Raw genomic sequence first — 27205 nt, 5'->3', positions numbered from 1 at the left:
TTAAGCAGCTTTCGTCTCACCACGCGCTTGATTCTTGAACACAACATCATCATCCCACCTACAGCGGAAACACAACACAGGATAGGTAACTTGAGAGATCGGGATCTATAAACAGAATAAAAATAAGGTTGCAATCCATCGCATCAGCCGCATTGTAAAGATTTTCAAAATAAACAAACCATTTTTTCCCGTGTTGTAAAGGTGCAAAAAACTGTAGTTTCAACCGATATTTAGACGATATGATGGCATCAGCGTTCCGTTACAACAATCGCGACCATTACCGCATTTTTACATACATACCATAGTCTCCTACTATTCCCATCGTCAAAGAAATTTTCATTTCCTATTCTTTAGTTATTACCTTTTCTTTTCTTGTATGTTGGCATAAATAAAAGGGGAGAGTAACCTTCTTTTAACGTTGAAGCTGGTTGGACCATTTACATTAAGTAAAGGGTTTCCCCTCATGAGTTCTGCTTCTTTGACTTTCAATTCTCGATCTGACTTGAGCGTCGGAGGGGTTTTCCGGGAAATAACCCCCGGACAAGGCTAACGTTGTATTGCAGGATTTGAGGTCTCATCAGCGGAAGGATCATAAACATTTTCAGCATATTGATGGTTGTACCCGATTACACCTATCTCCAGGTATTTTAAGTGTCTTTTGCACTTCCTCGTTTCATGACCGAAACAGTTTGGCACCGTCTGTGGGGACTGAACGAAAAGTCATGGCTTCCAAAAGAAATCCAACACAAACCGCTACCGTGCATAGCACAGATACAGACACTTCAGCGGGTCACGCTAACAATCAAGCCGTGATCTGGACATGCTAGAACGAAACCTCATTACCGCCTTTTCCGAACAACTCCGCAGATACCCAATTTTATGGCGTATAACTATCTCATCATTTTTTTTTCGGTGGGTATAAGTCAGGAACTGTAATGGAGTAATGTTTGGGAGTATTTGCTATATCTTTTGCTGGTTGGATTTATAAAAAAAAAAAAAAAAAAAAAAAAAAAAAAACGTCCAAGTTAATATTTGGATCGTCCTTTGAAATCTTCTTGCATCACAAGCTAACGAAGTGAAATAACCGTCTTGGGGTATTATTGCATTTTTAATATACATTAAACTTTATTAAAGTTCAGCAATTATTCTTTATATTCATAATAACATTATTAGGGCTGAAAGTTATTAGATTTTTCATTGCAAGATCAGGATTCATATTCAACTCAATCAATTGAGTTAACAATCCAATAGAGAAGAAGCTTAATCCAACTTCTTTTATACTGAGAATTGGATGCAATTATTAATTCCCATTAACATGTACTTTCCAATCATGATTATATTTTGTATATCACCAAATTCATTCGGCTATCACCACTCAACAAACCAAATCATCAGATTTCCTTTCAGCTTACGGACCCGGTCCGGTCTTGCCTAAACCCGGTCGGGTCCTGCGATTTCTGCTTTCTGGAAACTCTCAACATACGGACCCGGTCCGGTCTTCCAGAAACCCGGTCCGGTCCTGCTTTAATAACCGTTTTTCCGCACGGTTTTTATTTTATGATGAGGAATGTAACAAGCAAAAAAAGAAAACATTTTTTTTTCTCTGTTTTTAGATACTATTAACTCTTCACTTTTGGAAGAAAAACTTGATCGAGAATATTTGGGCCAAATCATTTCAAGTGTTTGTCATTATTCAAGGATATAAAGTTGGATCTTATTGCTCTTATTCATCAATGTATACCGTTTCAATGTTGAAGTTCGGTTTGATGCACATTCTAAAGGATTAGATGACCCATAGAACGTTTCCAAACTAGCTTAAACTAAGTGGTTTCGGTCTAAAGGACCATCATCTTATCTTTACTGTGCCGTATGTGAATATTTCCTGAATTTTTCTCGGCACCCATTATTTTTGGGGATTCGGAAATTATTTGTTAATGATGAAGATTTGATTTGAAGATCATTTTGCTATGAGGAAAAGAAGGTTCCCACTCGTGTGTGACCGTCTAATTATGTGATATATTATATCCAGCTCTTTAATTTCACCATTTTTTGTCAACTCCAGCTATGTGACCGTCTAATTAATAAGCTATATATCATAAGCGATTCGGATGCGATGAGTCATTCTGTACCATCGAATAGCCGGATTCTCTTGTCTAAGGTTATTATACAAGTTTTGTCTTTTGCCGTATCATCAATTTGTCCGAAATATTAAAAACTCGGACCCCCCCCCCCCCCCCAAGGGCCTCCAATAATTTCGCAAAATTGTCTAAGTATTGAAAGTAGCCGAGTTATGCTACATCCGAATCATCGAAGACCCGGTTGAGTAATTGTCATGACGTATTATCATAAAGTCGGACCCAAATTTGGTTTGATGCACCTTCTAAAGGGTTATTAGATCCATAGAACGTTTCCAAACCAACTTCAACTGACCAAAAAATTCAGTCTCATTGTTGAAGTTCGGTTTGATGCACTATCTAAAGGATTAGATGACCCGTAGAACGTTTCCGAACTAGCTTCAGCTACGTGATTTCAATCTGAAAAAATTACTCCAAATATTGCCCAATTCAATGTATTGGCTGAATCCGAATATGATCCGACGGTGGTTCAATCTGAGGTGACTCGATGCATGGAGAAAAATCATCATCCTCGCCTTCTAATGAAATGCTACAGAAAGGATGCAAATCTTTGATTAGTATTGCCAAGTGAAGAATATATTATATTAATCTGATGATGATCATATGGTTATTTTTACTTTTATTCATCAACGTATATCGGGTGTTCCGTATTTGTTGTATTCATGGGTCGATATGGAAAGTGATCAAGTATGATATTGACACCTATTAAAAGAATTATTTATTATTTATGCGTGGAAATTCAATACTTCACCATTATTATTCTTAATATATTGGGTTTTACTTATATGTGGTTTTCAATGATGAGTGTATAAAGTCATCTGAGCTTTCACCTAGTTTGAAAGTCATATTATTATTAATGTCCCAACATGTGGGCATTATTCGTCATATTATGGAATCATCTAAGCTTTCATCTAGTTTGAAAGTCATATTATTATTGAAGTCCCAAAATGATTGATTTTGGGCGATATTTTCAAAATATTTATCTTGATTATCAAACTTTCACCTAGTTTGAAAGTGAAATCCTTGCGAGTGTCACCTAGCTTGGTAACTCGGACTCTTATTAAGCCCCAAAACGAGTGATTTTGGGCGTTATTTGTAAATGTATTCATAGCGAGTATCACCTAGCTTGATAACTCAATCACTTATTAAGCGGACCTATGTCTGATCAAAATATTCATCAATGTTTTCAAAGGATTCACCTAGTTTGATTCCTTATCTATGTCCCGGATGATTGACGGCTGGGCAATGCGGACTTATGTCAGATCCAAATATTCCTTAAATGCAGACTTATGTCTGATCCGAATATTCATCAATGCTTTCGAAGGATTCATCTAGTATGATTCCTTATCTAAGTCACAGGTGTTTGACTGTCAGGCCGTATCGTCATATCAAGCTCAAATGTCGAATCATCATATCAGGCTCAAATGTCGAATCATCATATCAGGCTCAAATGTCGAATCATCAAAAGTGGCCCAAAGGCCAAACATTTATAATTCATGGGGCTTCCACCATTATGGGCCCATCGAAGCAAGAATTCGAAGTTTATCTTATTCAGACCTTATTGCATGGTTTCTTCCGAATATTTATTTGATCTGCATCACAGGTATGATTTTTTCCGCATAAAGACTGATACCCTCGCTACATTAAATTCCCTTATCTATCGCTCTTCATGCGTGGGGCTAATGTTATGGGGTCAAATAAATAAACCCGTAATTTATTTAGTCAAACCCTAACCACCCCGCTCGGTTCAATAACTTCTTAAAATAACTACCCACTACTCATCATAACCTACCACTCACCCATCATACCCATGATTCCCACATTAATTCACCATCCAACCTCCATTCTACCATTATAAATACATGTCGCGTACATCATTTGCACCGGACTAAGCTTATATATTGCTATCGTTACACCACAATAAATATTCACCCTCCTACGTACAATCTATACTAAACCAAATATTCCTTCAATTGATCTGAACTCATCCTACAATCCGTTAATCTTGTATTCATTCATTATCATATATTCATTACTTTCTGTCTCTCGATTTGACTTGAGCGTCGGAGGGGTTTTCCGGGAAATAACCCCCGGACAAGGCTAACGTTGTATTGCAGGATTTGAGGTCTCATCAGCGGAAGGATCATAAACATTTTCAGCATATTGATGGTTGTACCCGATTACACCTATCTCCAGGTATTTTAAGTGTCTTTTGCACTTCCTCGTTTCATGACCGAAACACTCTTCTTGTAGTCGTTCCTGCAAAGGAAACACCAGCGACAGCGATGTATTACTCGCCATAAAAGCTTGCATTACATTCAGTAATCATTTGGAACAATTAAAAGAACATGAAAAGAATCAAAGAAAAGACAGTCACCATCCGCAACGTCTCCTTGGCCCTTTCCTTCTTTATTTGTTTCAGCTCTGCTAATAAAGCTTCAGTGTCGTCCTCTTCATCATCCACATCACTGAAACGAAAAAGGAACATTTAGAACATAAACAATCAAATCATCTGAACATCCAGCTATTCAAGATGTCAAGAATAAACCGGAATAAAACCAAAGGGCAGGGATACACACTAGAAGAAATTTACTTTCCCTTATACAATCGAGTTTAATTTAGAAAAGGAAGGCAAAACAATGCTGTGTCTAATAGGGCTTCACAATGCTAAAATTTTATAATCCACTATGAATTTCAAGCTCTGTCTATAAAATCAAATTGTTTAGAAATTTACTTTCCCTCCTTTCATTAGCCAAATCTAAACATTTCCAAGCAGCGGCCGAGGATCCTATTTTTCACCCACATCCCAATACTTCTTGAAACACGAACTGCACTTCTTTCACTTTCTTAGGCTTCCCTTTCATTCCCTACCTAATAAGTGTATGTTGCAAAATGCAAACGAAAGGCAAAATCACAAAATGACTATTCAAAAAAAGCATTTCTACTTTAACCTAAAAACTCTACGGCATTAAGTTCATAGCAAGAGTCTAGAGAAGAAGACCACGGAGAGATCTGCTACACTTAATTTCGAGCAAAAACAAGAAACCAAAAGACATCAAATTTAGCATGCATTTCCTTCTATCTATTTTCAATCCATAATCCCACAAACAAAACGCAAAGTAGAAAAATAGATTGGTATGTACTGCAAGATCCGTAGAGGAATACTTTTGAGATGGGCCAAAAATCCTCGTACCACCTTGCTCATTTCCACCCTTTGCTGGCACCCTTGTAGGTCTTGCTGCAGTAGTCATTTTTCTTCACTACCCACACAATATCGTCTAATCAAAACTGCAAATCAACAACTTGATCACCAAACTATCCAAATATGAAAAATTAAAAAAATATATAAAAAAATAAATAAATAAAAAATACTAAACTGTAAACAAAACAAAATGATTACAAAACCAAAACTGAAAAAAAAAAAAAGAAAACCTAATCACAAACTACGCTACCCGGTGGTAGTGTTGAGGATACTAATACACTCCCTCCATCCACCAAATTTGCTCCAAGTACATTTGGTGAGCAAAACAAGCCAAGTTAACAAAGTGGTAAAAAGTACCTACATCTATCTTATTAGGCCATGACAATTCGTCACATAATTTTCACCGCGGCCCACTCGTGTGAACACGGGAGACCCGTGGGCTCAAGCCTACAAATCCATGAGTCAAGAGCGTTGACTTGCACATACACTTGGTGAAGTTCATTGTTTCCCAAAAATCATATGGTAGTAGGAAGATGAGCTTACCCACTATATATGCAAGTCAACAACCCAATATTTTATCGATGTGGGATCTTGTCTCACATGTGAGCCACATCATACTAGGAACCACCTTCGGCTCTGATACCATGTTAAATTAGGTTGTGACAATTCGTCACATGATTTTTCACCGGCCCACTCGTGTGGACACGGGACACCCGTGGGCTCAAGCCTACAAATCCACGAGCCAAGAGCATTGACTTGCACATACACTTGGTGAAGTTCATTGTTTCCCAAAAATCACATGGTATCAGAGCTGATGGTTCGATCAACAATCTAAAAATGGTAGGTTCGAAAAGAATGGCGTTCCTACCCTAATTGATTACTCCCACATGCGAACTTGACGGGGGTTCGCATGTGAGGGGGAGTGTTGGGATGAGTTATCCCACATCGATAAATTGAAAATGGTGTGCACGCTTTATAAGCTATTAGAGACCTTCTTCCCATTGCCATATGGTTTTGGGATGGTAAATATCTCCTTGGCTTATGAAGTGTGTGCACTTTTGTCACCCCGTTAATATGCTGGCATTCACAATAAGTCCAGCCTAATTTAACATATCTCTCTCATTTTTCCCCACTTTCCATTTTAATTTGTCCCGTAATTTTACACTTTTTTTTGTCAATGGCCTCACTCTCCTTTTAATCACGTCCACAAACTTATACTCTATCTTCGTCTTAACAACTCATTCTATCCTCCACGTGTTTTTTATTATTCTCCAACTCAATTCCCTTACCACTAAAATTCATGATCACGACAAATTTGATGAGACAGACTAGAAAGAAAATGCTTCAAATTTCATGAGACAGTGGGAATGTATGCGCCAAATATTCATGTGCTAAACAAACTTGACTACTATACATGTGCAGTTATATGTTATACAATCAAAATGTTTTAATTAAAATAAACTGGGCTGGCTGGAGACTAGATTTTCCTGTGCACAACCGAAATTACCAGACAAAAAGTTCTTCAAAAAAGCAATAAATTTCTTTGAAGTGATGTCATATAGAATATAGATTATAGAAGGTGGGTTAATGAGATGATTATTTTTGGATTATAAATTAGGATTAAATAAATAAACGCCAAACACATCTGAAACTAAGCTAAGTTTAAGCACAGCACAATGAATTTCCAGATAAATGCATACCAACAATTTGAGGAACAAGATTGAACGGAAATAAAATACCTTATATATGAAAACGATGCTAATTTGTAAAAGGATCAAATTCCATTTGAATTTAAAAATAGTAGGGAATTCATCATCTTTTGTTACTCCTCAAGTTGGTGCTCATCCTAACTCCTAAAAAAACTTGATTAAGGATATTCAATCAAGAGGAAGAAAGAGGACGAGGATAGACAATGGCTATGGTCTAGAATTTACGGTCCGTTTGGTTGATGGTTATGAAGTAATGGAAATGAAATATTGTAATGACAATAGTAATGAAGGAATGGATATGAGAATTGGTAATGAAGATTCTTTTGTTTGGTGTGCATGACTAAAAAATGGTAATAAAAGATAATATTTCATTGATTGCATTTGGTTGTTAGTAATAAAAAATGGTAATGACTCTTAGTTTCATTATTGTATATTTATATCTAAAAGCATTATTGTATCTAAATTATTCTATCTAATGATTCTTTTTTTAATAATAATATTTTTTTGGATAATTACATACATTACCTTTTTTTTCTTCATTATTTTTTTTCTTCAGCTCGAAACAACATTACCTTAATTTATTACCACAGTAATACTTCATTACCATTACAGCCTAATACCAGGTTGTTTGATGGTAATAAAAATTGCCCTTTTTGGTAATTTTATTACCTTATTTTATTACCATCCATTACCATTGAAGGCATCCAAACAATCAAATTTTTATTACTTAATTTTATTACTATTACCGCCCTCTAATACCATGTACCAAACGGGCCGTTAGTGTTTTAGAGGAGTAATCCACAAACCTCTATGAAGCTTTAACCTCATTAAATGATGATTTATTGCAAGAAGTAGATAATGATAAGATGGATTCACTTGACTCTAATCATAATTGGCACTTAGTGATTCTTCCACTAGGTTGCAAAATAATTGGGTGTAAATGGGTATTAAGAAAGAAATTGAAGGTTGATGGTATAATTAATAAGTGAATGCCTGTTTGATTGCAAAATGATATTAGCAAAGAGAAAAGTGGATTTCTTTGATACTTACTCTCGACAGTAAAATCTATACGAGTTTTACTTTCTCTAGCTGTAATCCATGATCTGATAGTGAATCTAAATGGATGTGAAGACTGCATTTTTAAATAGCGAATTAAAAGAATAGATTTACATGGACCAAAAAAGGGGTTTATTGTCCCGAGACAATAGTACAAGGTGTGTAAGTTGAATAAATATCTATATTGTCTTAAACATGCTCTAAATAGTACCATAAAAATTTCATAATGTGATAATTTCTCGTGGTTTTAGAGTCAATAGTAGTGAGTTGAGTGACAAGTGCATATATGTTAAGATTGAAAATTGCGACTACACTCTTATTTGTTTGTATGTAAATGATCTCTTGGTTTTTGTTCAAATATTTATGCCGTAAGTAGTGTGAAGAAGTTGCTTATTGCTGAGTCTGACATGAAATACTTGGAGAAACAAATGTAATTCTTGGACTAAAGATTACTATGATATAAAATAAATTTTTCGAATCAATCTCGTTACAATAAGAAAATCCTTAAGAAGTATGGATATTTTGACTATGAATTTGCATGTACATCTTTTAACTCTAGTGTAAAGTTGTTCGAACACTAGTGATGGTGTAAGACCGTCTGAGTTTGCGAGAATTGGCAGTCTTAGGTACGCCACTGATCGTACCCCAACATTGCTTATGATATAGGATTATTAGGCATAGCATTGGCACACTATGACTTTAGAGACTTTTCCTTAAAAATTAAGACTATGTTAAATTATGCAAGATAATTTTTCCTCATTTTTTTTAACAGTACACCTCAATTAGCCTTAGGTCACATCACCACTATTAAAAAAGGAAAAAAAAAAAAAAAAGACTTAAATTTCATGTTAGTCTATCACCTTTCACAAATTCTCAAATAAGACGATCTCACGGTGAGACTATCTTTTTTAAAATAATCACTTACAATTTTAAAGTGATCACTTTTTATATTATTAGAGTGATCAATTATAACCTTACGTCCCGTTTAATTAGTAGTACTAAAAGGTGGTAATGAGAATGATTTATAATGTAAATTTCATCAAACGTTTTATATTATTCTCTTGGTAATGAAACTTTGATCACAAAAAAAAAGTTTTTTTGTTAACAAATTTTCATTACCATCTAATATAACCTCCCCTAATAGTAATGCATTGAAATGAATTTTATGAAGAAAATGAGATGATTGAAGATGGACAAACATATCCATCAAAATAGTCAAGAGATTTTTCAACTAAAATTACAATAATTTTTTATTCCAATTTTATAATAATTATTAAAAAATATGCTAATTACATGGGTTTATGCTAAAAGGCTTTTAACGAAGCATCCTAAAAAAAACCTAATGAATATCTGATATTTCACCTCAAAAATCAAAATCTATCGTTCAATTCTCCTATCTTTGTTTACCATGTCATACATATAAATGCGCCACTTTTAACTCTCTCTATCTCACTTAAGGAATTCTCTCATCTTTCTCTCTCTTTAAATTCTCATTGTTTTTGCGATCTCATTCTCATCTTCTTTTCTGAAAACCTTTTCTCGAAAACCCTAGACCTTTGATCGCAATACTTTTCGATCAATCTTTATCGTTATTCAATTGATTATTAATTTCCATCTTAAATTTCACCTTGATTACAAGGGAAATCGTTTCGGATAATTAACCTTTTCTTTTATAGTGTAAATTTCACTTATATTGGTTAAATTTTCAATTGAATTTCACTCACAAAGTTTGGGTTTCCAGATTGCGGTTTGTCGATCTTTTGGTTAAATGTGTAGGATAAGGTTCGTTTCATCATGAAGCTCAAAAGACGAAGGGCTTCTGAAGTGGTTAGTTTTATTTATTTATTTTTGAACAAATTGATTGAATGTTTATCATCGTAAGTTTTATAGTTTTTGCTTATGGTATTGTTTGAATTAATGATTTTGTCATTGCTGTTTTTGCTTGTGAAGTGTTATCGCATTAGGGTTCTTTGTTTTAGTGTACGCTTTTGGTTTTGTAAGTGATATGTTTATCGGTGTTGACGTTTGTAAATGCACTATTGTTGATTTAAAGATTGTTTTGAATTTGATATATGTGCTTGTAATTGTTCTTTTTTGTCTGGTGAATTCTCCCGTTGGATGGGCTCTGGTAGAATGCAAAGTATAGGAATTTCAACTCCAAGCTTGATAGTTTTGGTTTGTGATGTTAATCTCTATATGTTGTGCTTACAAGAAGATTTGACGTCTATTAATACACCCAAAATTATGTTTCTTAGGCTTGTTTAGGTGGTAGGAATCGGGGTGATACAGGTTGATTGTTCATAATTGTAATTATTATATGTAGGTTTCAGTTGGGATCAGCCATTGCGTTGGCTTTTTGAAAGTTGTGCCTTTTAACTTTCTATGTTGCTGCTATGTTGCTTTTTTCGATAAATTTTGAGATATCAAGCTGCATGCTGATAGGCTATATTGTATTCAAGCATTCTGAATTTTAATGTAGTTCAATGATTGGTTAATTATGTCAAAGTTAAAGGAGTTGTACAAAATCATCTGGATGTTTGTGTGTATTGACGGAGCTTCTGATTTTCAATCAATATAGCATAAAATTGTTACCTGTGGGTTTTGGCAAGGTTTTTTTAATACTGTGCTATAAGTGCTTCTTCTTTTCTCCACACGGGACAACTACTATTGCATTAGAGGATGAATAACAATAAATCTTTCAGTCGCTTCCCTTCCTACTTCTCTTGCTCTTTCAAACCAAGACTCTTACTACGAAAAATTAAAAAGGAGAGGAACTCAATAGTTGTGAAACTCGTCTAATGAGATCTCGAATCTCCCTTTTAATTCATGGTAGCTCTATTATTTTTTACAATCATTAGAATTCAAATTTTATTTTTTTATCTTGGAGCTAACAAGGATAAGATATTTTTTTTAAAAAAAAGAGGGTTCCAAGTTTCAACAATAATGAAAAGAGCTTTATGATTAATAAAGGGAAAATGTCCCCCCAATGTAGCAAGATCATCAATAATTTTTAACAAAAGAGGGGAGGGGTCAGTGAAAGAGGGCACCATATAAACCTCCACTTAATGACCTATACCCAACATCCAATTAAGATTTTTGAAGGCCCTTTCTACTTGACTACAAATTATTTCACTTGAATAGCTTCTGCTCGATCTATAAGCTCAAGGTCAGCAACACATTGTGACATAGCTTCTGCTTGATCTATAAGCTCAAGGTCAGCAACACATTGTGACGTATCTCTAATTTTCTGGAGAAAATAGAGCAGAACCATGAGTGGGAGTTCTTGTCTTGTGGCTTTTCAATCAAAGCTGTTGGAATACACCCTCAAAGAGCGCATCGTTGGGGAAACCTAGTTCTTCTTTTTCTCTCTCCTCCAAGAGTCCTTTGATGACCCCAAATGTACACACTTTTAAGTCTAGAAGTTTACTATTGTACCTCTACTCATTCATTGTTAGAAACATAATTTCTTACACCCTCCTTTTTCTGAATGACATGTTGCACCCAACTAATCACCTTTTTTCTTTCCCCCTTCCATTCTTGCCGCCTTACTGCTCTATTTTCTTTGTAAAACTTATACTTGCTATAATATCTTAGGACATCAACACTGTTTTTTAGTGTCTGTAGGACTTCACATTTGGAAGATGCTTTGTGGAAGCTTATCTGAATTCTGAGCACAATCTTTTTTAGTCGTTCTCACTCTTTGTTAAGCCAAGATCTGGCTAGTTGGAAAACTGTTTTTAGCTGTTGAAATGTAGCTTTTCCTACAAACTAGGCCTTGTGGGTGCCATTAAACTGTATTTCGCTTGCTTGTAGTCACACTTATTTCAGGGTCCTTGTGATTGTTAATACTTATCTTAAGTAGGCAGTGGATTAGACTCTATATGTTTTTGCCCCACACGTTTTTCTGATCATAATATGGATGCCTAGTAGTAGCGGTTTGTGTAAAACTTCTTATTGCTAATATTGTCACGCTTCCATGGTCCCGCACTTTTTATATTCTGTTTTTATTATAGAGATGGTATCTCTCTTTCTGTGCACTTCATATAATGCGGCCACTGAAGTAAGGTCTTTCATAATCACCTTTTTTCTTTGTCCCTTCAGTTTTCTACTGCTCTATTGTTTTTAAAAACTTATACTTGCTACAATATCTTAGGACGTCAACGCTGTTTTTTAGTGTCTATAGGACTTTACATTTGGAAGATGCTTTTTGGAAGCTTATTTGAATTCTGAACACTTTTTTGGTCATTGTCAGTCTTTTTTAAGCCAAGATCTGGCTAGTTGGAAAACTGTTTTTAGCTGTTGAAAATGTAGCCTTTCCTACAATCTAGGCCTTGAGGGTGACATTAAGCTGTATTTTGCTTGCTTGTAGTTACACTTTTTTCAGGGTCCTTGTGATTGTTAATATTTATCTTAAGAAGGCAGTGTATTAGACTTTATATGTTTTCACCCCACACGTTTTTCTGATCATGATATGGATGTCTAGTAGTAGTGGTTTCATGGTTTGTGTAAAACTTCTTGCTAATATTGTTACACTTCCATGGTCCTGTACTTTTTATATTTTGTGTTTTTATCATGGAGATGGTTACTCTTGCTTTCTGTGCTCTACGCATAATGCAGCCACCGAAGATAAGGTCTTTCATAAATACTGTGACGTCTACTCCCCTTGAGAATATACAGGAGCCCCTAAAAGGTTTTATATGGGACTTTGATAAGGTGTGTAGACAATTCTTTGCCCAATGATTTCACATTGTTCTATCTCTTTCTTTTGCTGATGTCTTCTGGCTTGTTGTTTCAGGGGGACTTCCACCATTGGGTGGATCTTTTTGTTCACTTTGATTCATATTTTGAGAAGCACATTAAATCTAGGAAAGATTTACATCTTGAGGATGAATTTTTTGGTTGTGATCCTCCTTTCCCAAAAGAAGCTGTTCTACAGATACTCCGTGTTATGCGGATTATTTTGGAGAACTGCACAAACAAACATTTCCTTAGTTATTATGAGGTAATTTTTACTTTTTTGGGTTGACTCGTGTCTTACTGAATTTGATGTATTGATTATTTTTGTTGCTTTTCTGTATTTCAGCATCTGTCGTCTTTGCTGGCTTCTGCTGATGTTGATGTTGTTGAAGCTAGCCTGCAGACTCTGGCTACTGTAATGAAAAAGTCTGTTGGAAAGTTTTCAATTAGAGATGCTTCTCTGAGTTCTAGGTTGCTGGCTTTTGCACAAGGCTGGGGTGGCAAAGAAGCAGGACTTGGGCTGACTGCTTGTGCATTGGATAATGGGTGCGACCATGCTGCAAAAGCATTAGGGTGTACCTTGCATTTTGAATTCTTTAAAGTGGTTGAATCATCTGAAGAAGGTGGAGCTACAGGAGGTCTTCAAATTATTCATTTGCCGAATGTTAACAGCCGAAGAGAATCTGATCTTGAGCTTTTGAATATGCTAATCAAAGAATATGGAGTTCCTCCTAATCTTAGGTTTTCATTACTCACTAGACTTCGGTTTGCAAGGGCTTTTGATAGTTTAGCTTCTCGGCAACAGTATACTTGCATTCGGCTGTATGCTTTTATGGTTGTTGTTCAAGGAAGCAGTGATGCTGAGGAGTTGGCGTCTTTTTTTACAAATGAACCTGAATTTACCAATGAGTTGGTCTCACTCCTAAGTTTCGAGGATTCAATTCCAGAAAAGATCCGAATTTTGAGTCTCCGATCTCTAGTTGCTCTTTCTCAAGATAGGTCTCGCCAGCCTTCCGTTCTTACTGCTGTGACATCCGGTGGACAGCGGGGAATACTCTCTAGCCTCATGCAGAAGGCAATTGACGCGGTTTCAAATGGTTCTTCTAAGTGGTCTGTCGTCTTTGCTGAGGCTCTCTTATCACTCGTTACTGTTCTGGTGTCTTCATCATCTGGTTGTTCTGCAATGCGTGAGGCAGGATTTATACCAACTCTTCTGCCCCTTCTTAAGGATACAGATCCACAACACCTGCATTTAGTTGGTACTGCTGTTCATGTACTTGAGGCTTTCATGGATTATAGTAATCCAGCTGCTGCGTTATTTAGAGACTTGGGGGGATTAGATGATACTATTAATCGTCTCAAGATTGAAATATCTGTCGTAGAGAATGGTATGCAGCAATCATGTGGAGATTCTGAGGGTAACAGGATGAGTACCGACATAATAATGGGTACATCATCTATATTAGATGACATTCAACCCCTTTACTCGGACTCCTTGCTTGCTTATCATAGACGTCTTTTGATGAAAGCTTTACTCCGTGCTATTTCCCTTGGTACCTATGCACCTGGGAGCACTGATCGTATCTATGGTTCTGAGGAGAGCCTGTTACCCCAATGCTTATGCATTATATTTCGAAGAGCAAAAGATTTTGGTGGTGGGGTGTTCTCCCTTGCTGCTACTCTTATGAGTGATCTTATTCATAAGGACCCTACATGTTTTTCTGTTTTAGATGCTGCTGGCCTACCATCTGCCTTCATGGATGCTATAATGGATGGTGTACTTTGCTCTGCAGATGCCATAACATGTATACCTCAGTGCCTTGATGCCTTGTGCTTAAACAACAATGGTCTTCAGGCTGTGAAAGATCGCAATGCCTTGAGTTGTTTTGTTAAGATATTTACTTCAAGAGCATATTTACGTGCCTTAGCTGGGGATACTCCTGGGTCCTTGTCTAGTGGACTGGATGAACTCATGCGCCATGCTACCTCATTGCGTGGGTCTGGGGTTGATATGCTTATTGAAATTTTAAATACAATTTTAAAACTTGGGTCTGCTGATGAAGCTTCGACATCATCAGTTGAATCTTCAGCCTGTCCGGCCCCTGTGCCAATGGAGACCGATTCAGATATTCAAAGCCTGTCTTCACTTGATGAGAAGGATTTACCAAAGATAGAGAATTCTGGTCAAATAGATCTTTTGTCTGATGCTACTGTAGTAAATTTGGAGTCTTATCTTCCAGATTGTGTCAGCAACACTTGTCGTCTTCTTGAGAGTATTCTTCAGAACTCTGATGCTTGCCGCCTATTCATTGAAAAGAGAGGAATTGAAGCTGTTCTACAGATGTTTACTTTGCCATTATTGCCCGTATCAGTTTCAGTTGGTCAGAGTGTTTCTGTTGCTTTTAAAAATTTTTCAGCACAGCATTCTGCTTCTCTGGCAAAGGCTGTGTGTTCATTTTTGAGGGAGCGTTTGGTTGCAACTTTTGAAGTATTGGACGAAATGCAGGGAACTTTTCTTGTTAATCTGGAATATGCAAAACAAATTAAAGTACTGAGATGTCTTTCAAGTTTGGAAGGCATTCTGTCCCTTACAAATTGCTTGCTAAAAGGGTCTGCAATTGTCTCAGAGCTTGGTGCTGGGGATGCTGATGTGTTGAAAGATATTGGTAGGGTATATAGGGATGTCATTTGGCAGATCTCTTTGTCCTGTGATACCAAGGTGGAACAGAAGCAAAATGTTGAATTAGAAAATGTAAATGCTGATGTATCATCTTCCACTGCTACTGGCAGGGAAAGCGACGAAGATGTAAACATTCCTGTGGTCAGATATATGAATCCAGTTAGTAACAGGAGTGGTTCTCAGCCACCATGGGCTGGAGCCCGTGATTTTTTGTCAGTTATTCGCTCTGGTGAGGGGTTGAGTCGTCGTAATCGACATGGATTGACACGTATAAGAGGTGGAAGGACTGGCCGCCACTTAGATTCTTTTCACATGGACTCAGAAGTTACAGCGAATACGCATGAGCCTTCCTCCTCACAAGAGCACAAGAAGAAGAGCCCTGATATCCTCGCATCTGAAATTCTCTCTAAGCTTTCTGGTACAATGCGTTCTTTTTACACCGCACTCATAAAGGGTGTAAGTATACCAAATCGTCGTAGAGCTGATTCTGCGTCAATGAGTTCTGTTGCAAAGAACATCGGGACTGTTGTAGCAAAAAATTTTCTGGATGTCCTTAGCTTTTCAGGGTATTCTAGTGAAGCAGAGCATAATATGTCACTTTCTGTGAAATGTCGTTATCTTGGAAAAGTAGTGCATGATATGGCAGCTCTTACATATGACAACAGGCGCCGTATATGCTTCACTGCAATGGTGAATAACTTTTACGTCAGTGGTGCCTTTAAGGAACTTCTAACCACTTTTGAAGCCACCAGTCAGTTATTGTGGTCACCACCTCACTCTTTTCCATTATCTGATACTGACACAGTTAAGGCAGGTGAAGGAAAACTGGAGTGCAACTCATGGTTGCTTGATACTTTGCAGTGTTACTGTCGTCTTCTGGAGTACTTTGTCAATTCGTCACTACTTCTCTCTCCAGCTACTCCATCCCAGTCTCAGTTGCTTGTTCAGCCAGTTGCTGTAGGCCTGTCGATTGGGTTGTTTCCTGTTCCCAGAGATCCAGAAGTTTTTGTCCGCATGCTCCAGTCCCAAGCTCTTGATGTGATACTTCCTGTTTGGAATCACCCCATGTTTCCTTATTGTGGTGCTACTTTCATTACTTCTGTTCTTTCACTTGTTGCCCATATATATTCTGGAGTTGGGGACATGAAACGTAATCGCAGTGTTGTGACAGGAAGTTCAAACCAGCGTGTAGCTCCACCACCTGATGAAACTACTATTGCTACCATTGTTGAGATGGGATTCTCAAGGGCTAGAGCAGAGGAGGCTCTTAGACGAGTGGAGAGTAATAGTGTGGAGATGGCCATGGATTGGTTGTGCACTCATGCTGAAGATCCTGTGCACGACGATGATGACTTAGCACAGGCCCTTGCCTTGTCATTAGGGAGTTCAACTGAAACATCTAAGGTTGATAATGTTGAGAAAACGGTTGATGTTGTGGAAGAAGAGGGGCAGATGAAGGCCCCTCCTGTTGATGATATTCTTGGAACTGCTATGAAGTTGTTTCATAGTGGAGATTCTTTGGCATTCCCTTTAACTGATCTACTTTCAACTCTTTGCAACCGAAACAAGGGTGAGGACCGTCTTAAAGTTGCCTGTTATCTGATTCAGCAGCTGAAGCTTTGTTCATCAGATTTGTCAAAGGAGGCGAGTGCTATATCGTCTATATCACACATTTTGGCATTGCTACTTGCGGAAGATTCAGATGCTCGAGAAATTGTTGCCCATGATGGAATCGTCTCAGTTGCTATTGATATTTTGAAGAGTTTAGGAACCAGCGATTTTGAGAAGAATGCTTTGACCACGAAAACCACGAGTGCGTTGCTGCTTATACTGGATAACTTGTTGCAGTCCAAGCCCAAATTTTCTGCGGAGCATGCAGGAGTATCTTCAACTGGTCCATTATCTACTTCATCTGGAGAGCAGGCTTCTGTAGAAGCTTCACAACTTGGCGTTGAGAAAAAGTTGTCATCCAGTGCTTTTGAGGATGCGTCTGTCGTTGGTTTTCAGAAAATATTTGGAAAGTCAACTGGTTATCTTTCCATGGACGAATGTCATGTTGTACTTGAAATTGCATGTGAGATGCTAAAAAAGAAGGTTCCTGCTGTAATAATGCAGGCTGTTTTACATTTATCTGCTCGCTTGACCAAAACACATGTGCTGGCCATGCAATTTCTTGAAACCGGAGGCATGGCTGCTCTACTTGATCTTCCAAGATCTTGTTTCTTTCCTGGTTATGACTCTCTGGCATCTGCAATCATTAGGCATTTGTTGGAAGATCCTCAAACTCTGCAAACTGCCATGGAACTAGAGATTCGCCAAACTCTAGTTGGAGGTCGCCATGCTGGACGTATACCCACTCGCATATTTTTGACATCAATGGCACCTGTCATTTCTAGAGATCCGGTGACATTCACAAAGGCTGCAGCAGCAGTTTGTCAGCTGGAGTCATCCGCAGGGAGGACTGTTGTGGTTTTAGCCAAGGAGAAAGACAAAGAAAAGGACAGATTTAAAGTAACTGGTGTTGAGGTTGGGGTATCATCTAATGAGTCTATTCGTATACCTGAAACAAAGGTCCTGGATGGGTCAGGAAAAGGAACAAAAAATCACAAAAAGATTCCTTCAAATCTTGTTCAAGTGATAGATCAACTTCTTGAAATTATATTGCAATTCCCTTGTTCTAATGGCCAGAGCCAGGAAGAAGACTGTTCAAGCTATGTAACAGCCATGGAGACAGATGAACCTGCTGCAAACGTAAAGGGTAAATCTAAGGTTGATGAGGCAACTAAGGGAACTTCAGATATCCAACCTGGAAAATCAGCATCTCTTGCTAAGGTGATTTTTGTTCTTAAATTGCTGAGTGATATTCTTCTGATGTATGTTCATGCAATTACTATTGTGTTGAGACGGGATTCAGACATTTCTCAAATGCGAGTTGCTTCTCAGCCTGATTCTTCTGGGCAAGGTGGTGTTGTACACCATGTGATACATAAGCTTCTTCCTCTGTCCTCTGATAGATCTGATGGAACTGGTGATTTGAAGGATAAATTATCCGAAAAGGCTTCATGGTTTCTGGTAGTCTTGTGTGGACGTTCAAGTGAAGGGCGTAGGCGAGTTATTAGTGAGCTGGTGAAGGCATTATCATTGTTTTTCAAAGTGGGTAGCAGCGTCTCTCATCAAACCATTTTACTGCCAGATAAAAGGGTTTTATCGTATGTGGAATTGGTCTATTCTGTTTTGTCAAAGAATTCTTCCTCAAGCACCATGTCTGTTTCTGGCTATTCACCTGACATTGCACGAGGCATGATAGATGGAGGAATTGTTCCATGTTTGTCCAGCATTCTTCAGGCTATTGATTTGGACCATCCAGATGCTCCTAAAATTGTAAATCTCATTCTGAAGGCTTTGGAAAGTTTAACTCGGGCGGCTAATGCAAATGAGCAATGTAAATCTGATGTCCAGAATAAAAAGAAGTCGACAGGTTCACAAGGAAGATCTGATGACCAGATAGCTAACGTGTCAGCCAACGATACCATACAGCATAATGAAAACCGAATCTGTGAGCAGGAAGCCAGTGATGTGGGGCCTGATGAACCCAACCCTGGCGATGCAGCTGGGCACTCTGAAATAAATAATGTTAATGATGTAGATAGATTAACTGATGGAGATGTGAGGGTTGAGGGTGAAGGGGCTCAAGTTACAAACCCAACTGTGGAGCTTGCAATGGAATTTACAGGTGATGAGATGGAAGAAGGTGATCTAATGCATACTCACAATCAGATAAATATGGAATTTCATGTTGAAAACCGGACTGATGAGGATGTTGGTGATGAAGATGATGACATGGGAGGTGAAGGTGAAGAGGAAGATGAGGAGGATGATGGTGAGGACGAAGATGAGGATATTGCTGAAGATGGAACTGGTCTGATGTCACTTGCAGACACTGATGTGGATGATCATGAAGATGCTGGATTCGGAGATGACTACAATGATGACATGGTTGATGATGACGATGAGGATTATCATGAGAATCAAGTCATAGAGGTAAGATGGAGGGAGGCCTTGGATGGTTTTCATCATCTGCAGGTTGGCCAGTCTGGAGGTGGCCTAGTTGATGTTCCTTCTGAACCCTTTGAAGGTGTAAATGTGGATGATCTCTTTGGCCTTAGAAGAACTTTAGGTTTTGAGAGACGTAGGCAGACAAGCAGGTCTTTTGAACGAACGAATACTGATGGAAGCCTCCAGCATCCTCTTCTCTTGAGACCGCCCCAATCAGGTGATACTTCATTGTGGTCGTCAGGTGGCAATTTAAGGGAGTCAGAATCATTGTCAGGAGCCACTGTTGACGTATCTCAGTTTTACATGTTTGACAGTCCTCCATACCTTTATGATTTTGGGCCAGCTAGCTTATTTGGTGACCGTTCTGGTGGTACAGCACCTCCACCATTGACTGATTATTCAGTTGGTATGGATTCGTCCCAATTAAGTGGACGAAGAGGACCAGGTGATGGGCGGTGGGCTGATGATGGCCAGCCACAAGCAGGCAACCAAGCATCTGCTATTGCACAGGCTGTGGAAGAAGTTTTTGTTTCTGTCTTGCATGGTTCTTCTACAACTAACTCTCCACTTGAACAGCCGCCTCAGAATACAATGCAGCCAGAGCCACAGGTAGTTGCTGGGCATAACAGTGAGAGTAATTTGGAAATGGAGGGGGATCCCTTGCATGGATTGAGTACAGAGGAAATAAGAAACGGTGATAGTGAAGGTCAGCAACCAAATCATGAGGACTTTGTTGATGTTCAAGATCATGTCAATGTACATCCTGTGGCAGAGTCGATGGTAGCCTATGAAAGTGAATTTTTGTCAAATAACCCAACTCTTCATAGCATGGAGTCCAGGAACAACATTGATCCTTGCGATTTATCGAGGACAGGAGTAGAGCCTTTGCCATCATCTGTAGACCCTGAAAATGAATTACATGATGATCAAGTTCAGGCTCCTCTGATTGATGCATCTTCAAGAACTGATAGCCAGCTTAATAATGATGTGAACAGTTCCGAACAAGCGATGTTCAATCAAGTCGACCATCTTCTTGCAGTTTCTGCTAGCCCTAATGTTGTGATGAATGTTGCAGATGGTGAGCCAATTCAAACTAATCAATTTCTGCCGGCTTCTGAAAGTAACGAGCCAGTAGCTGATCAGAATGTTTCCGTAAGCAATGCAATGGATGCTGACCATGTTGAAACTAATGTTAATGAGCCACCTGTTCCCAATGCAATTGATCCGACCTTCTTGGAGGCACTCCCTGAAGATTTACGAGCTGAAGTACTAGCTTCCCAACAATCACAGACAACACAACCTCCCACTTACACTCCACCTTCAATAGAAGATATCGATCCCGAGTTTCTGGCTGCATTACCTCCTGAAATTCAAGCTGAAGTTTTGGCCCAGCAACGGGCACAGAGACTGGCACAGCAGAATGAAGGACAACCTGCTGAGATGGATAATGCTTCTATAATAGCCACTCTTCCTGCTGATATTCGTGAGGAGGTATGCAAAGGAACTTGTGGAGTTTACATGGAAATCTTATGGTTTATTAATTTATTTATTGCACTTGTGATATAGGTACTCTTGACATCATCTGAAGCAGTTTTATCAGCATTGCCTTCTCCATTACTCGCAGAAGCTCAAATGTTGAGGGATAGAGCAATGAGTCATTATCAGGCTCGCAGCCTTTTTGGAAGCAGCCATAGACTAACACATCACAGGAACGGATTGATGGACAGGAGTGTTGGAGTAACTGTAGGAAGAAGAACAGGTGCTGCCCTTTCGGATGTTTTGAAAGTCAAAGAAGTTGAAGGTGAGCCACTTCTAGATGAATATGCATTGAAGGCACTGATAAGGCTCTTACGCTTGGCCAAGGTGATGTTTTATACTTTTCATGATAAAAGTTTAGTGAGCGCATGCCAACTTGCTTGATTGTTTGAGTATCAGACTAGTCTCTTCATTTGATCATGCGTTAAACTTTTGTACTGAATATTGATTACATTGTCAATAGCATTCTTTTTTTTCTTTGATGCTGATTCTTTTTGTTGCTTCTTTGTGGTAGCCTCTTGGTAAAGGCCTTCTGCAGAGACTTTTGTTAAACCTTTGCGCCCATAGTCACATCAGAACAACTTTGATTCATCTTTTGCTCGAGATGATCAAGCCTGAGGCTGAAGGTACAGCTGGTAGTCTCTCAATTGACAATCCCCAAAGGCTCTATGGTTGCCCTTCAAATGTGGTCTATGGCCAGTCTCAGTTAGGGGGTATGCACTTTACCTTACATGTCCACGTTCTTCATGTTTACTTTTCTATTGACATAATGATTTTGCAGGTCTTCCACCCTTGGTTTTGCGTCGTGTTCTTGAGATTTTGAACTATTTAGCTACCAATCATTCTGCTGTTGCGAACACTTTGTTCTACTCTGAGCAATCTCTCTTACCCGAGTCATCTCAGAGGTTTACAGAAAGCAAAAAGGGAAAAGAAAAGGTAGGAGATACTGGAGTGCCTCAAAACTCTTCTCAGGAATCTAAAGAAGGAAGGATTCCTTTGATACTGATGCTAAAGCTTTTAAATCAACCTCTTTTCCGGCGTAGTATTGCTCATGTTGAACAGGTAGTTGTGATAATTCTGCCACAGTTTTCCCTTAGAAACTTCAAATTTGCACATTGATAATCCTATATTGTTTTGCGAAACAGGTTATGGGTCTACTTCAAGTTGTGGTCTACACTGCAGCTTCTAGATTAGAGAGACAGTCTATTCCCGAGCAGATCATAGATGATCCTCAGAACCCAACTAGTAAAGCTCCTGACGAGGTCCGTAGTGATGATGCTTTGGTCAAAACAGATACTAGGCAACAGGATAAAGTTGATAACCCGGAAGCTTCTACTTCTGATCGACAGGCAGGTCACAACATCTATGACATCTTTACACAGCTGCCAATATCTGATTTACGCAATCTTTCCCGTCTTCTTGGTTATGAGGGGTAAGTTTTTTTTTTTTCTTTTCAATATAAATAAATATGCGACTGCCAGTCATTTTCTCCCTAATTATAATGTTCCTCCATTTTTTATGATATGATATAGCTATTATGTGGTCTTTCCTGTCTATAGATAGTTGTAATGGTTGAAATCTTTTCCTCTTTATGGTAGGCTCTCAGACAAAGTTTATATGCTTGCTGGTGAGGTGCTAAAGAAGTTGGCTTCAGTGGCTGCTTGCCACCGTAAATTCTTCACGCAAGAGCTTTCAGATCTTGCCCAAGATCTTAGTAGTGCAGCTGTTTCTGAGCTTACCACCTTGAAGAACACAAGGATGATGGGTCTTAGTGCTGGTTCAATGGCTGGTGCTGCCATGCTTCGTGTACTGCAAGCTCTTAGCTCACTAATTTCTAACAGTGTTGATGGCATAGATCTCCAGGGGAGTGACGAGGAAGAAGAGCATGTAATATTGCTGAAGTTGAATTCTGCACTAGAATCATTGTGGCAAGAGCTTAGCAACTGCATTAGCACAACTGAGCTGGAGCTGGGACAAAGTACTGTGTCACCAATTGTGGCTGCAATGAGTGTCGGAGATGCTGTTGTTGGACCATCTCTTTCTTCCCCTCCTCTCCCTCCTGGGACACAAAGACTTCTGCCATTTATCGAGTCTTTTTTTGTTCTTTGTGAAAAGCTACAGACAAGCAATTCATTTGTCCAGCAGGATCAGACCAATGTTACTGCACAAGAAGTTAAAGAATCTGCTGAGAGTTCTTCCTCGACACCGACAAAGTGTGGTGGCGATTCCCAGAGAAGGATCGACAGTTCAGTTATGTTTTCAAAGTTTGCTGACAAACACCGCCGACTTTTGAATGCATTTATCAGGCAAAATCCAGGGTTGCTAGAAAAGTCACTTTCTATGATGCTAAAAGCCCCTCGTCTCATCGACTTTGATAACAAGAGAGCATACTTTCGTTCCAGAATCAGACAACAGCATGAGCAACACCTCGCCGGGTCACTAAGAATAAGTGTTCGTCGGGCTTATGTTCTGGAAGATTCGTATAATCAACTACGAATGAGGTCAAATCAAGACCTGAAGGGACGGTTAAATGTGCAGTTTCAAGGAGAAGAGGGCATTGATGCTGGTGGCCTCACGAGAGAGTGGTATCAATTGTTGTCAAGGGTCATCTTTGATAAAGGAGCTTTACTGTTTACCACAGTTGGGAACAATGCAACATTCCAGCCAAATCCTAATTCTGTCTACCAGACTGAACATCTGTCATACTTTAAATTTGTTGGTCGTGTGGTAATTTTCATCAAGTCTCTGCAGTTCTTTTGTTACTTTATCTGTCACTATCAGTTTCTTAATGAAGAACTTTAACTATTTTTGTGTTTGAAATTGGCTGAATATGAATTGATGACCTTGATTGTCTACAGGTTGCCAAGGCCTTATTTGATGGGCAGCTTTTGGATGTTTATTTCACTCGTTCCTTTTACAAGCATATTTTGGGTGTGAAAGTAACTTATCATGACATTGAAGCTGTTGATCCCGATTACTATAAAAACTTGAAGTGGATGCTAGAGGTTTGTACTTGATATTTGTTCTGCATTGCTATTAAACAATGAATATGTAATTTTTATGATGCGACTTTGTGTTCCTCACACGATTTTGATTTGCAGAATGATGTCAGTGATATTCCTGACCTTACTTTTAGCATGGATGCGGATGAGGAAAAGCTTATCTTGTACGAGAAAACACAGGTACAGGCTTGCAAAAGCTTATTTTGTACTTCATATTTTGTGATCATTTTTAACATTTAACATTTATTAACTTTTATCTTTCCATTTGGCTGTTGCACGAAATTTAAATAGGTAAGTTCAGTTTTTATGTGCTAGAACTAATTTTTACTTATTATCATTATTATTCTGTTGGCTGGTGAAGGTCACTGATTACGAGCTTAAACCTGGAGGGAGAAATTTACGAGTTACAGAAGAAACAAAGCACGAGTATGTGGACCTTGTTGCTGACCATATTTTGACGAATGCTATCCGTCCCCAAATCAATTCATTTCTTGAAGGTTTTAATGAACTGGTGCCTCGGGAGCTGATTTCTATTTTTAATGATAAAGAGCTTGAACTCCTTATAAGTGGACTTCCAGAGATTGACCGTGAGTGGCCTTGAGCAATTATTTTATGTTTCTTGCATTGAAGCATTTGTTCTCCTTTTAGATTCTGAATTGTTCATATGCTTTCAGTGGATGATTTGAAAGCCAACACAGAGTATACTGGCTACACAGCTGCATCCAATGTTATTCAATGGTTTTGGGAGGTTGTTAATAGTTTCAGTAAGGAAGACATGGCGAGGTTTCTACAATTTGTCACAGGAACATCAAAGGTACATTTTTTACTGTTGGCCACCGTATAAAGTGCTTCCTCTCTTCATTTTTAGTGCTTTAGGTTGTTTGATCCACCGTTGATTTGGACTTTATTGAATCATAGAAACTGCTGTTGATATGCCAAATCCTGCTTGGCAGGAGCCTCCTGGTATTGGGTGATTGCAATAATTGTTTTTTATGAATTGTGTACATGATAATCACTCTTGGTATTGGTGATGGCAATAATTGTTTTTATGAGTCGTATACATGATAATCACTCTTTTGCTGCAAAGATATCTATCAAGTATGGAGCATGTAGCTGTATGATTTTACTGGTCGAAGTTGTGTGCATATGCTGTTACAGAAATGTACTCATTAGTTTCGAAAGAGTGGGGAGGGGGATTCTAGCATGTTATTCTGATTCTGTGCCTTCATTTATGATTTAGGTTCCGTTAGAGGGTTTCAAAGCATTGCAAGGCATTTCTGGTCCTCAAAGATTTCAGATTCACAAAGCATATGGGGCTCCGGAGCGGCTTCCATCTGCTCATACATGGTGAGAATTCTTGCAATTTGTGCTAATTGTTAAGTTAGGTAAAAGGACATGCTTTGAACTGTTTTTGACTTGTTGAACTATTTGCATAAAATCTGAAATTTATATTTATGTTGGTCAGCTTCAACCAATTGGACCTTCCCGAGTATTCTTCCAAGGAGCAGCTTCAAGACCGCTTGCTTCTTGCTATTCATGAAGCTAGTGAAGGCTTTGGCTTTGGCTGATTCTGGTTTTAGCGTCACTATTCTATACAGCTCGTGAGAATGGCCTTCAAGATCCCATCGAATAAATTTTGTACATGTAAGTCCACAAACATTGTACCAATATTGAACTTCTGTTCCTTTTTATTTATAATTCTTTAGCAGACAAATTTGTTTTGCAAAGCCGGTTTTCGCACTCATTAAACATGACGAGATTCTTGAAGAATATAAGACGTGAAATGTGTTGCTTGATCACCTGAATAAAAATAATAAAAATTTGTCATTCTTGCAGATTAACCAAATGCTCATTATTAGCAAGGCCAACTATAAAATCTACTTTCTAGCTGATGATGGTTCGTGTTGGACAGTTGCTATGGTTCTATCAGCTAATGACATTCTTGGGTGTCGCTTTTCCGAGCTGTGGCTACAGATATACGACTAGCCTTTCAGTTTTTTCTTTTTTTTTTTGAGATAGATTGTCCATAATTCGAGAGGGTCTCTATTTACTTTGTCTATAGTAGGCAATTAGGCAGATTTTTTGACCCTTCTGCTTAGTATTATCTAGAAATTAGTGTATATGGCCAGTAGGCAATTGGGTTTGAATAAACCTTTTCCGGGGCTATATAGGTTTGCCTATGTATAAGAATAACATAATTATATTTTGCGGATCTTTTTGTATGTGGAAAGGTGTCTTATTCCAATTTTGGGCAATAAATATCTAATATACATAGAGAATTCTATAGTTGACTTTTAAAGTTTTTATGACTATACAATCTCATGTGTTGATATAACTATAGTTATATCTTAGACCTTGATTTTTATTCTTAACCAACATTTAGGGAATTTATAAATTAGTTTTCTTATTGCCTTTTTTTTTATTAATTTTTGGCTTTTATCTTTTAGTTAATCAAACCATTAAAAAAGTTTTTGATAATTGACTTTTAGACCCAAACAAAAAAATTTTTAAAAGTTTTTTTCATTGATTTTTGACTTTTAATTTATCTTTTTCCTAATAAATGTTAACAGTCAAGAAATATTGTTTACCAAATATTTTCATGAACAGTTGGCTTATTAATCAATACTTTTCGCTGACCAAATTAGCCAATAATTTTAGTCAACAACTTTAATAAATAATCATTTATTAAACAAATTCATTACATTTAGATAAATGGATGGAAAAAATAGAGAAGATGAAGGATTATAGTCCCTTATTTGGATTCAAATTAAAGAAGGGAGATAAATGGAGAAAAGAAAATTGAGAGGAGAAATTTCTTTACAAATCAAACAAAATAAATCCTTTCAGTATTGTAAAAGATTTATTATATAAAGAATATTCACCAATCAACTCTCCCCTCTACTTCTCCTTTCCCTCTCATCTCCAGATGATCTCCTTCTAAAAATATTACCTCAATAGCATAAGGGTCTTTAAATTATAAAAAATTATTGGAAAATTGCTTTTAACTTGAATTTTTCTAGTTAATATTATTAGAGCTAAATAAAATTAGATTTTATTTAATCCATTTTAGGGTTTAGTTTTTTGAGGCCAAC

At 37.9% G+C, this 27205-nt stretch overlaps 2 protein-coding genes across 2 annotated transcripts; one reads left to right on the top strand and one right to left on the bottom strand.

Annotated features, from left to right (window-relative positions):
* Positions 1-5386, bottom strand: LOC130807687 (pre-mRNA-splicing factor cwf15-like). Its single transcript, XM_057672988.1, has 8 exons — positions 5175-5386; positions 4484-4603; positions 4354-4394; positions 2431-2519; positions 1322-1365; positions 1166-1280; positions 407-501; positions 1-58 (listed from the first exon to the last, which is right to left on the bottom strand). The coding sequence occupies exons 1-8, from the start codon at positions 5384-5386 to the stop codon at positions 1-3; spliced, it is 774 nt and encodes a 257-aa protein (XP_057528971.1).
* A 4159-nt stretch (positions 5387-9545) lies between these two features.
* Positions 9546-26406, top strand: LOC130808034 (E3 ubiquitin-protein ligase UPL1). Its single transcript, XM_057673471.1, has 16 exons — positions 9546-9929; positions 12720-12815; positions 12898-13104; positions 13186-21066; positions 21142-21438; positions 21626-21824; positions 21893-22173; positions 22257-22543; positions 22710-23838; positions 23970-24116; positions 24213-24293; positions 24475-24700; positions 24788-24927; positions 25354-25460; positions 25579-25757; positions 25950-26406. The coding sequence occupies exons 1-15, from the start codon at positions 9897-9899 to the stop codon at positions 25679-25681; spliced, it is 11214 nt and encodes a 3737-aa protein (XP_057529454.1). The 5' UTR covers positions 9546-9896; the 3' UTR covers positions 25682-25757; positions 25950-26406.
* Positions 26407-27205: the final 799 nt, after the last annotated feature.

The sequence above is a fragment of the Amaranthus tricolor genome, chromosome 3 (assembly GCF_026212465.1).
Source record: "Amaranthus tricolor cultivar Red isolate AtriRed21 chromosome 3, ASM2621246v1, whole genome shotgun sequence".
Classification (NCBI taxonomy): Eukaryota; Viridiplantae; Streptophyta; class Magnoliopsida; order Caryophyllales; family Amaranthaceae; genus Amaranthus; species Amaranthus tricolor.
This window is presented reverse-complemented; position numbering and strand designations above follow the sequence as displayed.

Coding starts and splice junctions, on each gene's coding strand:
- LOC130807687 (XM_057672988.1), bottom strand. CDS start 5,386: ATGACTACTGCAGCAAGACCTACAAGGGTGCCAGCAAAGGGTGGAAAT. Junction 2,520..4,353: donor TTCGGTCATGAAACGAGGAA/GTGCAAAAGACA, acceptor GAAATCACGTAG/CTGAAGCTAGTTCGGAAACG. Junction 1,281..1,321: donor AATATAATCATGATTGGAAA/GTACATGTTAAT, acceptor TCCAATTCTCAG/TATAAAAGAAGTTGGATTAA.
- LOC130808034 (XM_057673471.1), top strand. CDS start 9,897: ATGAAGCTCAAAAGACGAAGGGCTTCTGAAGTG. Junction 12,816..12,897: donor TTATATGGGACTTTGATAAG/GTGTGTAGACAA, acceptor TTGTTGTTTCAG/GGGGACTTCCACCATTGGGT. Junction 23,839..23,969: donor TTAAATTTGTTGGTCGTGTG/GTAATTTTCATC, acceptor GATTGTCTACAG/GTTGCCAAGGCCTTATTTGA.